This window comes from Megascapheus bottae, chromosome 24 (assembly GCF_031878675.1).
Source record: "Megascapheus bottae isolate mThoBot1 chromosome 24, mThoBot2.hap1, whole genome shotgun sequence".
Taxonomy (NCBI): Eukaryota; Metazoa; Chordata; class Mammalia; order Rodentia; family Geomyidae; genus Megascapheus; species Megascapheus bottae.
Genome location: NC_143532.1, coordinates 12,934,293 through 12,949,358, shown reverse-complemented (window position 1 = coordinate 12,949,358; position 15,066 = coordinate 12,934,293). Strand labels below are relative to the sequence as shown.

The following is a 15,066-nucleotide window of genomic DNA, read 5'->3' as shown; positions in this document are numbered from 1 at the left end:
GACTCTCTCTGTCTCTGTCTGTCTGTCTGTCTGTCTGTCTGTCTGTCTGTCTCTCTCTCTCTCTCTCTCTCTCTCTCTCTCTGTGTCTCTGTCTCTCTGTCTCTCTGTCTCTCTCTCTCTCTCTCTCTCTCTCTCTCTCTCTCTCTCTCTCTCTCTCTCTCTCTCTCTCTCTCTCTCTCTCTCTCTGTGTCTGTCTCGATCTCTCTCTATCCTTGCTCTGTTTCCTTATCTTTGTGCAGATCCCTGTGTATCTGCAAGTGTGCATCAACTATCACAGTATAGAAATATTGCTAAAACACTTCCTTTCCCTAGTTCTTGTGGATGCCCGGGTATCTGATTGATGGTGCAGGAAGTGGCAGGGCACGTGGGCACCTTCAGCCTTTCATATCACATCCCTGATATTAAAATGAAGCATTGTGATTTTCAGTTAAAATAAAGGAACTTGTTATTGGCCCTGAATTTTAAGGACCAAGAGTGTCAGGCCCCAACCCAGGTGCTAATTAAGTTACGAACACGAAGGTCAAAGAGCTCTTAGGTCTGAGTAGCCAAATGTCCTTATCTTAGGGTTCTAGATTAGTACCTGGATTTACCAGTACTTCAGGCTCACCTTTTCTTCCTGTCTGGCTGAATACATTTGGCTGACACCAGACCATCACCTTGAACAAATACCCTCTCCTCTTCAGCTGTGACCCAGTTTGCATAATATCTCACTATTGGTTAATTATGATCAATCCCCTTTAGAACATAGAGGTGAATCCATGGGCCAGTGGTCTGTACCTATCACTCAAGAAACTGAGATCTGAGGAATGCAGTTTTAAACCAGACGTGGTAGGAAAAGCCAAGAGATTCTTATCTCTAGTTAAACAGCAAAAAGCAAGAAATGAAGCTGTATCTGCAGTGGAAAAAGTTAAGGGATAATTATCAGGCCCTGAGTTTGAGTCCAGGTACCAATGAACACACACAGACACACATGGATACAGAACCCAGAGGCAGAGGTACCATATTAGTTAGTATATCATTTTTGATAATGGATTACACTAGCATTCTCACACTACAAAAATCCTAGCTTGTAACCAGGAGGGAATCTTTAAGCTTTGGCTGGAGGCTCTGCAATGAAGGTGTGCAGATGGTGATGTGTCTCTTTGTTTATTGTCCAAATTGTTTGTGAGTCTAACAAGAGCATCTGCTCAGGTCTGGGAAGAAGAGTCTGGGACCATGTCCTGGGCCATAGTTCATTAGACTGGACACCTTGAGTGCACAACAGACTCTGTGGCTGGAATGGAGGCCAGAGAAACTTTAGCTTATTCATGCCAGGGGAAATGAGCCCTCCAGGAAGGGTCGCAAGAAGGAAAGCCTTCGGTGCCAGACTGGAGGGTATCAACAGTATTGTCTACCAGATGAAGAATCATAGCTGGTTCTCAAAGGTATTAAAGACCATGTGAGGCTGAGCCTGGTGCCATTTCTCTGGGAAATGAGTCTGGACTGCATCTCCTAGGATCTCATTGCATCGGAACAGGATTCTGAGTTTCACGAACTCCGGCTTACAGACCTGTCTCCCAGATTACCGCAGATGCAGAGACCGCTGTTTCCTCACACGGCTACAACCAACAACTTCCCTTTAATAGTTTTTTAAGTGGGTAAATGGTCATTCACTTGATTTCAGCCACCATTGTAACCATAGATCGTGTGGGGTGAATAGGGAAATAGGTACTAAAAAATGCCACAGTGCCAAGAGGGGTCGCTACTACACGGTTGGTGGGAGTGTAACCTCATTCAACCACTCTGGAAAGCAGTATGGCAATTCCTCAAAAGACTAAACTTAGAGTGCCCTTCTGACCCAAATTCCACTCCTCGGCATTTACCCAAATGTCCAGAAACAAGGCAAAAACAAAACTTCTAGCAGTATGATATTCATTGCAGCACTATTTACCATAGCTGAAACAGGAAACCAGCCCAGATGCCCCTCAGTAGATAAATAGATCATGAATGTGTGGTACTTATACACAATAGAATTCTATGCTGCCATAGAAACAATGACATCACCCCATTCATAGGGAAAAGGGAAGACTTGCAAAAAAGCATACTAAGTTAGGTAAATCTGACGTAAAGAAGCAAAGGATCCTTGGTGTCCCTCACTTTTAATAATTAGTACACCTCTAGGATTCTCCTAGTAGGGGATTACAATAACTCAAAAGCTATGTACATATGGTCCTACAGAATGAGATTGACAAAATAAACTCTAGGTTATGGAAACAAGAGGTTAACCTCTGTGACTATTGTTCTTAATGTACTATATGAAGGTATTTCTTTTCTTTTTTTTCCACTTACAGTTAATCTCATGTGTTACTGTATCTGACTTTGTTACCTGGTATTCTGAATATACTTGTAATTATTTATTTGAAATAGGGAAGGAAAGGGGGAAAGCAAGATGACTGAGAGGGAAAGAATGGAGGGAAAGGGGGACAAAAACACAAGAAGGGTTATCAGGTTTCAAGAAATAATGTACCTACTACCTAATGAATGTACTGCAACCCCTGTATACATTATCCCAACAATAAAATAAAATGTCACAGTGACTAGTATGGCTTAAAGCGATCAACCGTTCCTAAATGAAAGAGGTTCGTGAGGAATCTCAGACCATAACTCTAATGCATGAGGAATGTTGAGGGGGAATTGGCAATCCACGAGCAATGAGTTCAAGGAAGAATTTCAAAATGAACACAGTGATAGCTCCCTGTGCTCAAGTGCTCACCTTTGCAGCACAAGAGGAGGGGCCATTGTCCATCTGAGAGATCCTGAGCCAGATTCTCTGCAGATCAGCCCTGACCAGGGAAAGTTCCTGGTATCTCAAGGGTTGCAGAAGCCACACAGCGCCTCTTGAGGAGGACAAAGTGAAAGTAGAAGGGGAAGAGCTCACACTCCAAGTGCTGGCCAATGATTTTCTGTGACGTTTGTCCTGTCAGTGATCCTCTCCAGCAGAAACAACCTTTCCCAGCCTCTCCTCTGTACCTCCTACTCCTTGTCAGTTTCAACTCGTGGCTGGGCAAGGTCAAAGTGAATCCTGTCTGTTTGTTGAGTTGCATTGTTCTGCATAGAAGCACAGAAACAATCCTCGGAGCCAGCCATGCCACTACACCGACTTCCTGCCTGGTTGACTGCAGTGGTCTGGGTTTTCCTGATTCTCCCAATCCAGATCCAGGGTAAGACTCCAGCAGGGGCCTGGTAGGGGGAAGGCACCAGAGGGACATCTGCCACATTGTGTACTGCAGAGCTTGAGCTTGGGGCACAGAAGCAGGGGAAGGTAGACATGAAAGATGATACAGTGGGAAACTTGTGCTAATGAAGCCTCCACTAAATGTTCACAGAAATGGTCATATACCTCAGAGAGGGTCATAAATGTCTGTAAACACAGGGATGTGAGCCCAGCAGGAAAGAATCAGAGGTGCATTGACATGTGCTGGGCAAAGTCAGGGATTCTAGATAGTTCCCTTCTATGTGTGTTGTTGCAGCTGTAACTGTAATTGCTACTGAATCTGCCCATGTAATTGTCATTCATGCTTTCTCCTGTTTCTCAGTGGGTGCCCTTCCTCATCAGAGAAGCATCTTGGCATGGCCCAGTAGGCACTGGCATAGGTTTCTGGTCCCAAAAGACTTATAACTCCCCCAAACACAGCATCAACTTGAACTGAGGTGGCCCTGTGATTCTTCCACTTATATGTTAACTCTGGGGAAAGGGTTGGCTTGGCTTCTAGGGCAAACATGTAAGTTTCCTGCGCCTGCCACAACCCCCCCCCCCAGGCCCTTATCTGGAGCTGGTACCAACAGAAAATTATATGCAAAGGTGAATGTGCAACCTTTGATCCCCACACCCTAGAACAAGCTCCCCTTCCCTTTCCTATCTAATCTGCTCAAGGGACCTGGGTCCACCTCACCCCTACCAGAATCCCTCTTTACCTGCTCTTGATCAAGCTCTGGCTAGTGATTCTGAAGCACTGAGTCTAACACTCTAAATGCCTAGAATAGGAGGAAAAGATGTACAAATCCTGATATTCAGAAGACCCAGGGCTGAAATCTTCTCATACAAGGTTCACTTTATTCCACTGCCTGCTTCAGCTTCCTCGTTCCTCATCTTGACAGGCTGGGAGCAACATGCAGGTAGCTGGTCTCTAACAGGAACCTCTGAGCAATGTTTGTCCTTCACTGTAACAACTATGAAGCATAAGTGTTCTATGGCCACAGAGAGGTTCAGAGTCAGAGTTCCCATCTAGCCAAACCTCTTGCATAGACATCATAGATCTCAGTAGTATGTCCTTGGACTTGGAGGGATATTGATAAATTGCGATCTATGGTGTCCAATTATTTTTCCCATCCAACCTTGTCTTTGGCCATAGAACTGTACCTGAATCTTGCTGATTCACAAAGAGCTCCTGTACAGTGGTTAGAAGCAGGAGAGTTACTTTTCTTATAGAAACGTTTCTTTTAGGAACTTCTCTTACGTAGTTACTTCTCTTAGAGGAAGTCAATGATATGTCCCATCTCCATGTCTGTGATAATGTGTGAATTTCTAAAACATGAAGAAGATACTGGGGGGGGAGGGTTCTAATGGAGGTAGAATTAGTACTGATGACTAAATTGTTAGAGACTGAGGAGGTGACTTGATGTCTCAAAAATCCCAAAGGAATGGAAATTTGGGGACTATCAAATATGAGCATGCACAGAAGAATTCTTTGTCTTAAGCTATGGGAATAACTCAGTGAATGAATGCGGAATTTACTTAAACAATGATCATTCTACCAGCCAGGTTGATGTGGTCCGTTCTATATTTCCACTCCTCATAAAAACACAAGATGTGATCACACATATATCATCCTTTCCTTGAAGTCCTCATTGCTTCTTGGCATTTTACATACCTCCATTGTTAGTTCCTCCTGGACTGGAAATGTTCACTCCAATCCTAGAGTCCTGCTAGGGTCTTGTAGAACCTGTGCATTTGCTGGAAATATGCGTATTGTCCTATCACTTAGGACCCAAACTTGAAAGCTCCTAGGGCTTAATGGTGGTATCAAGTCCCAAAGAACCTCAGGAAGCCTGTCTGATAGGAAGGTCCAGGTCAGATCAGTGAAAACCACACTGTGGAAACACAGTCATGCAAGCAGAAAGTATGTGAAGCCATCAAACCTACAGATCTGAAGACCTGGCCAGGTGGAGCTGTGGGTGGCATAGAGTCAACAGGAGCCACAGTGTGAATGGCAGCTGATGGGGCAGATCAACCCTGATGTGCCTCTCTCCACCCACAGGCCAGGACCCAGCCAGCCCCATCAGGACCACACACACGGGGCAGGTGCGGGGCAGCCTCGTCCATCTGAAGGACCTCGATGTCGGGGTCCACACCTTCCTGGGAATTCCCTTTGCCAAGCCACCTGTAGGACCACTGCGGTTTGCCCCTCCGGAGCCCCCTGAGCCTTGGAGTGGTGTGAGGGATGGCACCTCCTACCCACCCATGTAAGTTCCTGCGTGGTGAGGGCCTCTGTGGTTTGTAGGGCACACTGGCCCGTGCGGAAAGTTTCTCCCATGTAAACCCCACAGTCTATTTCCTTCTGAATTGGAAAATTGCCCATGTAGATTTTTCCAATGCATTTGCCAGGCTCATTGCTCTGTCACAGCATCGAACAGTGTTGGTACCTGGTGCTAGAGCACAGAGATATACTTATAACTTGGATCTTGCCAATTGTTCTGTGCCAAGTGGAGAGGCATCCTTGGGAAATATTCTCCATGGCTACAAGGGCCTAACAGTGCTCTTGGTCCAGTAGCAGATCCTATGGATCCCTGAAGAGGGCTTCTGCTTAGAGAAGGCCAAGCTCCACAGTCACTGTGTCAACTCAAGGGCCTAAGTGCCACTGGCTAAGTCTCTGTGCATCCAGTTTTACACATGTTAGCAGGAATATGGCTCTCTTTGGTATATTTGGGTTTCAGAAACCTCCCAGTACCTTAGGTGTAACTGACCTTCATTCATTCGTACTACACTGGTAGGGTGGCAACAACCCTGTCCAGACTTTTGTTGGCACAGAGAGAAGGTCTAAATGTGTATCCTTGCAGCCAATACTTCTGTAATACTCTATGAATCAAGCTTTCCAAGCCTTAGGTGAAGAGAAATTCAATGATACCTTTAACAGGAAGGCTTTCTTTAGGTCAGAATTCCATCCTACCTTGAGAGGGAGATCCTCACCCATCCAAAGCCTGTGACCTGCATGTTGGTTGGAGGAAACATGAGAGAAAACTCATTATAAACAAGGCACCAGTGTAGCATCAGTTCACAGTGTCTGGAACAAATCTAGCCAAGGGCAGTGTTGTGAACATAAACCAGAACCCGAATAATTGTCTACTAATGTAACCAGGTGTCTCCAAAACTTTGATATGATGAATATGGCAAAGATGTTCAATCTAAGTGTACCTCGATTTTCCATGTCTGAAGACTGCCTTTATCTCAACATCTACTCACCTGCCAGTGCCCAGGAGGGCTCTAACCTGCCTGTGAGTGTCAAGACTGGGTGGGCCTTGGTAGGAGGACATTGCTTCCACAAGAGCATTAGTGGAGGGAAGAACACTCTGGGGTCTGAGACAATGAGGAACCTAATGGGAAGTTTCATTGTCAGGTTCCAAATATCACTTGCTCAGGGAGGGCGACTCAGCTCTGGGATAAGGGGATAAGCAGTCCTTACTGCTTCCAGATGCCAGATTCTTTAATCAAGCAGGAACTCACTCTACCAACTTGACCCCAAAATATTTTCTGAGGTATTCAAGTGCTGAACTATGAGCTCTTCCATGTTGTGGGGTATCTATTGAGCCAATGCCAGTATGTGGTCGTTTTCACTCATGATACAGTGAGACAATCAGGGAAATGACCTGTTAATTCCACTTTACATGGGCATGAGAGTAAGGGCAACAAAACTTCAGCAGAGATACATTAATTCAGATTTGGATTCCTGGAGAGGACCTCAAGGATAGGGCCAGTTCTGGAGGTCCTGAGGGAGTTATTTCTCTTTTGGCAACTGCCCACGGCCAAGGCCATGGACACTGTAATGGGCAAAGAGTTAGGACTGGGGCTGAATGAGAAGCAATGCCAGCTGTCTTGACTTCCCCAGGTGATGGTGTGGATCCATGGTGGTGCACTGGTTGCAGGTTTGGCTTCCATAACTGATGGGTCCAGGCTGGCAGCCACTGAGGATGTGGTGGTGGTTGCTATCCAGTATCGCCTGGGAGTACCTGGCTACTTCAGGTGAGCCTGGGATTGAGCTGGACAGTGAGGGCCAAGCACAGCAGAGATAGACTTGTGACCCTTCTCTCTGCCACTTCTCAGCACCGGAGACCAGCATGCTACTGGAAATTGGGGCTACCTGGACCAAGTGGCTGCCCTGCGCTGGGTTCAACAGAACATCGCCCACTTTGGAGGAAACCCCAACCGAGTCACTATTTTTGGGGTATCTGCAGGTGGCACAAGTGTGTCCTCACATGTTGTGTCACCCATGTCCCAAGGGCTCTTCCATGGTGCCATCATGGAGAGTGGGGTGGCCCTGCTGCCAGATCTCATCTCCAGCTCCTCTGAAGCAGTCTCCTCAGTGAGTGCCCTCAAGCCATATTACTCCATCCCCCTAAGAGCCTTGGGTTCACTCTGCTTGCTTGGATCAAAAGGACCATGGGAGTCACCTGGGAAGTTCTTTAAAGTTGTTGAGGATGCAGGGGGAGAACACACTCCTCTCAACCTCACACAGAATAAGTGTGGGTTGTGACTAGTAAGGCTGCACCTAGATTGTGTGCTGTGGACATGACCATGTAAACAGGGAGGATGAACCCTCCAGCTAAGGTCCCTGAGCACCACCAAACTGGGAGTAATTTATACCTTTAACAATCTGTACTTGATTCCTGAAGGGATTTGGAATAACCTCTCTTGCTACTTGGATGGCTGGGGCAAACCCTGCCTGATTTCCTTCCAGCTGGTAGTCAACCTGTCTGGCTGTGAGCTGATGGATTCAGAGGCGTTGGTGAATTGCCTGAGAGACAAGAGTGAAGAGGAAATGCTGGCTATTACCAAGGTCAGGCAGGATGCTATCGTGGGGGTGAAGCCTGAGGAACGATGTGAATCATCAGTCCCAATTCTCTGAACCAATGAATCTATTCTTGTGGTCCTGGATAGAAAATGAAAACTAAGGGAGACTAACCAAACTTTTAGGAGTTTTTGGGGGGATGTCTATGGAATAGAATACTGGGAAGAACTGGGATGGGGTTGAAGCAACAGGAGGACATTAGAAACTGTGTAGGAGGTGATCTCGAATCCTGATCACGCATGCCTCCTCAGACCTTCAAGGTCATCCCTGCTGTGGTGGATGGGGTTTTCCTACCCAGACACCCCATGGAGCTGCTGGCCTCGGCTGACTTCCACCCTGTCCCGAGCATCATTGGTGTCAACACTGATGAGTATGGCTGTGTCATCCCCATGGTGAGACTTAGTTCTAACTCATTGGTTGTGTGGGGAGTTCATTTGTTATGTGTGTGGATGACAGGGGATATTTGGTGGACAGGGAATGACATCTTCATGACCCCACCACTCCAAACTTAGAAACTCTCCCAACCTCTCAGATATGGGGAATGCTGGACACCATCAAGGGAATAAATAGGACGACCTTGCCAGCTGTTATGCGGAACTCAGTAGGACTCATGGTAAGGATGTGAACATGTACCCCAATGGATGGGGCTCCTCAAGGCCCTTGTTCTCGTAGTAGCCCCTAGAATAAAGTGTGATATCCATGTGTGCTAGTGACGCAGTTACACCAGAGCTTGACCCTTCCCAGATTAATGTCCCACCCTAGCACCCATGTCCCCACCCCAAGGCTGCCTCCTCCCTGCCACTGCCCTGCCTGCCTAGCCTGACTCTCTCTCATCCTCTGGGGACAGAACCTGCCTGCGGAGTGTGCTGACCTGCTGATGCAAGAGTACATGGGGGACACTGAAGACCCCCACACCCTCCAAGCCCAGTTCCAGGACATGATGGGGGACTTCATGTTCGTGGTGCCTGCACTGCAAGTTGCACAGTTTCAGCGTGAGTGCGTCTGTAGCTGAGGTCTGACTGCAGCAGGCAGCTCAGAGCTGTGCAGCCCAGGGCAGGTCTGTGAGGTCCAAGTCCCACCCTTGTCTCTGTCCAGGCCCCATTGCCGGGCACTTGATGTCCCACAGGTCAGTAATTCTCATGGCTCCTGGCACTCACTGGCACTTTAAAGAAGTTACTTAGTCAGTAATTACTCCTGTACCCCAACAATAGGAAACCCAAGCTAACATTTACCCTACGTATTTTTTATATTGGGGTCACAAGGAAGTTGGCAGTAATAAACATGTCTCACCCGAGAAGTCAGTGAATGAATCATTGACTGTCATGATCCCCTTTGGTCTTTGCAAGGCCTCTTCCCTCCTGAGGCTTCTCACTTACACTACAGTTTCCAGCCAACTTCAACCTAGCTATCTTATCACCAAAGATGAGGAAGGACAACTACAACTGAGGGTCACCATGTCATAGACTTTCTTCACCTCCAGGTTCCCATGCCCCTGTCTACTTCTATGAGTTCCAACATCCTTATGGATTTAAAGACTTGAGGCCCCCACATGTGAGAGCCGACCATGGTGATGAGATTAGCTTTGTCTTTGGATCTTTCATTTGTGGCAGCTCTGGTGAGTCTCCTGTATTTCCATAAGCCTGAATGGGACACTGGAGGTTAGCTATGGGATGATTCTCCTCATGGTCTAGAGGAAGAAACTGAAGGTCAGAGAGAGGACAGGATCAATGTGCAAACTCTTACCTCTCAAAAAGCTGCAGGTGATGAGAATCTGAGCCTTTCCTAAACATCCTGTGCTCCCACCACCTGTCCCCACCTGCAGTATGGTGTCAGACATGGGTACACAGTGCCTGATTGGAAGTTACGAATGTCACTAAATGAGTCCCAGAACTGAGGGTAGCAATGTCCTCTCATGCAGGAATACACACAGGTGAATTCAGCTAGGGGCTGGGATGAGTAAGGGAAGCTTGAGCCATGGAAGTGCCTGATACTGGGTGGGGCAGAGGTAAAGATCAGACCTGGTGTGGAGGATCAGATTGCAGTTGAATGGAGGGTGGAGAGCAGAAGGAGGCACCATGAAATGTTATCCATGACTTAGAGTCTTGTTCTCTGTCCTCCTTGCAGCTGGCTTTTCTGAGGAGGAGGAGCTTCTGAGCAGGAGGATGATGAAGTACTGGGCCAACTTTGCCCGGAATGGGTGAGATCAGACACCTAAGCCTCCTCCCCAGAATCGGGTCCACCTAGGGCCCCCCTTGTGGCATCTCATGAGCACAGTCGACCCTCAATTACATGACAGCTCTCCCTCAACCCCAGGACTCACTCACACACGCAGAGTGCATGGGAGGTGCAAGTCACTCTCTCTTGCCCCAGAGACCTGAAAGGTGGACCACAGTTCTGTGGAGTCGTCAGCACTCACCTCTGTGAGGTGGCTCTGAGCCACATAGAACAGACACTACAGGGAGGGCCTTGTTGTCCTATGACAGAAAAGTTTCCCTCATTCCCCCACTCCTGATTTTGTGGGCTGCCTGTCATGACCCTCGGGAGGTGATTGGGTGTGGGGTCCCAAGGCCTGAGAATGACCCTTGTCCACCCTCCTGGGAGGGTGTGTCCACAGAGACCCCAACAGCGAGGACCTGCTGCACTGGCCCATGTTTGACCAGAATGAGCACTACCTACAGCTGGACATCCATCCTGCCGTGGGCCAGGGCCTGAAGGCCTCCAGGCTGAAGTTCTGGACCAAGACCCTTCCCCAGAAGATGCAGGAGCTCAAAGGGGCTAAGGAGGAGCACCTGGAGCTGTAGTGCTCTATGTCAGGAAGAACGATGTGAGTGCCGGTAGGGTCAGTTCAGGTACCCACCCACTTATCACAAAATAGGATTCACTCCAACATTCACTCGCCTTCATCCTCTTAGTCTGCCAGCCAGAAAGCTAGCCAGCAGACACTTATGAGCAACTTCCCCCACCCCCCGAGTCCTTTCCTGTTAGACACTCTCAATAAATCCCCTCATGGCAATGAAAATGGACAATCCTGCGAGTGCTTTCTTTCCTCCACATCCCATGGGACCTGGGCCCCTACTTCCCTTGTTCTCCTTCTTTTCCCTAACTGTTGACTGCTTCAAGTTTCCCACCCATCTTCAAATTAAGACGTTCTGAGTATTTTACCTGTAACAATGGGTAAAAATCCCATGTTTACCCTTTAGTTAGCCCCATTTTTTTCTCTCTTTCAAGTAGTCAACAATTATACCAATTTCATTTCTAAGCATCTCAAACACACCCACACATACATACTCATGCGTGCATGTGCGCACCCCCCACACGCACACATATATGCCCAAAGACCTTTGTTATGCATGAACTTACATGCAATCAAATTCAGCCTCATCCATGCACATATGATGTGTTAAAGTGTTTCTTTCATTTAGAGAAATTCTTTTACACTCTTTACAGTGAATTTCTTACTTTTACTCAGTTTTTTGGTAAAACACCCAATTGCGGGGGTTTTTTGTTCGTTTTATTTTTTGCTAGTCCTGGGCTTGAGTTCAGGGCCTGACCCCTGCCCCTTTCCTAAGGCTAGAGCCCTAGCACTTGAGCCTCAGGACCACTTCCACCTTTCTTTTTTTCTGTGTATATGGTATTGAGGAATCCACCCTGGTCTTCATGCATACAAGGCAGGCACTCTAACACTAGGCCAACCTCCCAGCCCGTGTGTTTGGTTTTTTTTTATTAAATCATTTATTAACATTGATTTTTACATCATATTTCAAATATCATGTTTAACAAATAAGTATTTAAAAAGGGAATCTCTGTATATAATCACTGGCACTTAGGTTTTAGAACGTAACTAAAATTAAGCATTAATCTATGTAATAAAACATTATGTCTATAGAGTATGTAGCCCATCTTAGATTTTTATGTGTATGTAGTTATGTTAATAGCTCTAAGATTGTGTTTGTTTTTTATGTACGTACTGGGACTTGAACTCAGTAGGACTCATGGTAAGGAGCTGAACATCTACCCCAACAGATGGGGCACCACAAGGCCCTATCTGTTCACCTAGTAGCTCCAGGACTATAGTATGATATCCGTGTGTGCTAGTGGTGGGGTTACACCAGAGCTTGACTCTTCCCAGATTAATGTCCCACCCCAGCGCCCATGTCCCCACCCCAAGGCTGCCTCCTCCCTGCCACTGCCCTGCCTGCCTAGCCTGACTCTCTCTCATCCTCTGGGGACAGAACCTGCCTGCGGAGTGTGCTGACCTGCTGATGCAAGAGTACATGGGGGACACTGAGGACCCCCACACCCTCCAAGCCCAGTTCCAGGACATGATGGGGGACTTCATGTTTGTGATGCCTGCACTGCAAGTTGCACAGTTTCAGCGTGAGTGCATCTGTAGCTGAGGTCTGACTGCAGCAGGCAGCTCAGAGGTGTGCAGCCCAGGGCAGGTCTGTGAGGTCCAAGTCCCACCCTTGTCTCTGTCCAGGCCCCATGGGGCACTTGATGTCCCACAGGTCAGTAAATTCTTATGGCTCCTGGAAGACACAGGAATCACCGGTACTTCAAAGAAGAGGAATATTCAGGCACCAGTGGCTCATACCTGTAATCCTAGCTACTCGGAAGGCTGAGATCTGAGGACCATGGTTCCAAGCCAATTCTGTTATAAAAGTCCATAAATCTCTTATCTCCAATTAAACTGCGAGAAAACTGGAAGAGGCGCTGTGGCTCAAGTGGTAGAGTGCTATCCTTGAGATGAAGAGCTCAGGGACAGCACTCAGGCCCATAGTTCAAGTCCCACAACGGACAAAAAAAAAAAAAGAGGAAACAAAGTCTGGGAGCAGTCCAAGATCACATAGATAGGAAACCCAGGCCATCATTTAACCAAAGCTCACACCGCAGGAGTTACCATGATGATGACAGGAACTTGGAATTCTTGGCCTCAGAGTATATGCTAGAAGTCAGAGAATGGAAAATCGATGGAGATGACAACCTGTGGCCTTTGCAAGTGTTCTTAGCCTGAAGCTTCTCAGTTCACAGCCCATTTTCAGCCTAGCTATCTCATTACCAAGAATAAGGAAGGACAATTTCAAAGAAGCGGTCACCATGTGGTAGCTTGTCTGCACCTCCAGCTTCCCATGCTCCTGTATACTTCTATGGGTTCCCACATCCTCAGGACCTCATCAAAGATCACAAGCCCCTACATGCGAGGGCCAAACATGGCGATGAGGCTGTATTCCGGTCCTCCTTGTAGGAAGACAATGAGATTCTGAGCAGGAGGCTGATGAAGTACTGGGCCAACTTTGCCCAGAATGGGTGAGATCAGACACCTGAGCCTCCTCCCCAGAATCGGGTCCACCTAGGGACCCCCTTGTGGCATCTCATGAGCACACTCCACCCTCAATTACATGACAGCTCTCCCTCATCCCCAGGACTCACTCACACACACAGAGGGCATGCGAGGTGCAAGTCACTCTCTCTTGCCCCAGAGACCTGAAAGGTGGACCACAGTTCTGTGGAGTCAACACTTACCTCTGTGAGGTAACTATGAACCATGTAGAACAAATACTACTGGGAGGGCCTTGCCTTGTATCATAAAATTTTCCCTAATTTCCCCTCTCCTGATCTTGTGGGCTGCCTGCCATGACCCTCGGGAGGTGATTGGGTGTGGGGTCCCAAGTCCTGAGAATGACCCTTGCCCACCCTGCTGGGAGGGTGTGTCCACAGGAACCCCGACAGCGAGGACCTGCTGCACTGGCCCCTGTTTGACCAGAATGAGCACTACCTGCAGCTGGACATCCATCCTGCCGTGGGCCAGGGCCTGAAGGCCTCCAGGCTGAAGTTCTGGACCAAGACCCTTCCCCAGAAGGTGCAGGAGCTCAAAGGGGCTAAGGAGGAGCACCTGGAGCTGTAGTGCTCTATGTCAGGAGGAGTGGGCCTAGACTCCGGTACATGCTCAATGAGATAGGAATTGATGGAATCACTGATTCACCAAGCCATTCACATCTTTGGTTATCGTTATCCAATCAGCCAGCTAGGTGATACATATTAGTAACTCACTACTTGGAGTTCATGACCCACTTGCCTGAACATCTCTTGTCAGACCCCTCAACAAATGCCCCTGTGGCAATGAATCTGGATGAGCCCTGATGATGCTTTCTGTCCTGAACACCCCACTGGACCTGGGCCCTTTCTTCCTTGCTCATCTTATCTCCCCAGTCTCTGTCTGCTCCAAGTCTCCAGCCCCTCTTCCAATGAAGGAGATATTTTGGACATGCTACCTCTAGAATAGGTTAAAATCCCAAGTTGACCCTTCAGTAAGCCATACATTTTTCTCTAACTTCTAAGTATCCAACAATTGAGCCAACTTAATTTGTTTTTGTTTTTGTTGTTTTTGTTGTTGTTGTTGTTGTGGATCATGGGCCTTGAATTCTGGGCCTGAGTCCTGTCCCTGAGCTCTTTAGCTCCAGGCTACCACCCTACCACTTGAGCCACAGCCCCACTTCTGCTTGTTTGTTTTTTATTCCAGTACTGGGACTTGAACTCAGGCTTTGCCTTCTCACTTAGCTTTTTCTGTTCATTGCTGCATCTCTAATTCTTGAGCCAACCTCCATTCTGGCTCTCTGCTGGTTAATTAGATATGAGTCTCACCAACTCTTCTTCGGGAGCTGGCTTTGAGTCCTTGACCTTTAGATGTCAGCATCTTGAATTGCTAGGATTATAGGCAAGAGCCACAACTGCCTACCCCCATTGTTTTTGTCGGTATCAATATTTTATATTATTTGGAAAAATAATGACCCAATCTAGCATATCATACAAATTACTGAATTATTTGTGGCTTTTAGTCACTTCAACTAATGTCTGAAAATCAACAATGTGTGCTTTCTATGAATGCACATACCACTTTTTTTTTTACCCATCCTGGGGCTTGCACTCAGGGCCTTGCACCATCATTGAGTTTTCCTAAGTCTAG

At 47.4% G+C, this 15,066-nt stretch overlaps 1 protein-coding gene across 1 annotated transcript; it reads left to right on the top strand.

Moving 5' to 3' along the window:
* Nucleotides 1–2,963: 2,963 nt before the first annotated feature.
* LOC150047012 (pyrethroid hydrolase Ces2e-like) lies at nucleotides 2,964–14,007 on the top strand. The gene is made up of 12 exons (XM_090357498.1): nucleotides 2,964–3,200; nucleotides 5,298–5,502; nucleotides 6,396–6,531; nucleotides 7,143–7,276; nucleotides 7,358–7,616; nucleotides 7,992–8,090; nucleotides 8,354–8,494; nucleotides 8,635–8,715; nucleotides 8,950–9,094; nucleotides 9,583–9,717; nucleotides 10,227–10,299; nucleotides 13,821–14,007. Exons 1-12 carry the CDS (start codon nucleotides 3,125–3,127, stop codon nucleotides 14,005–14,007), a joined length of 1,671 nt encoding a protein of 556 aa, XP_090213624.1. The 5' UTR covers nucleotides 2,964–3,124.
* Nucleotides 14,008–15,066: the final 1,059 nt, after the last annotated feature.

Excerpts from the sequence above, each read along its gene's own strand:
- LOC150047012 (XM_090357498.1), top strand. The coding sequence starts at position 3,125 with ATGCCACTACACCGACTTCCTGCCTGGTTGACTGCAGTGGTCTGGGTT. Across the intron at positions 7,277-7,357 it reads GGAGTACCTGGCTACTTCAG|CACCGGAGACCAGCATGCTA; the intron begins GTGAGCCTGGGA and ends GCCACTTCTCAG. Across the intron at positions 8,495-8,634 it reads ATGGCTGTGTCATCCCCATG|ATATGGGGAATGCTGGACAC; the intron begins GTGAGACTTAGT and ends CCAACCTCTCAG.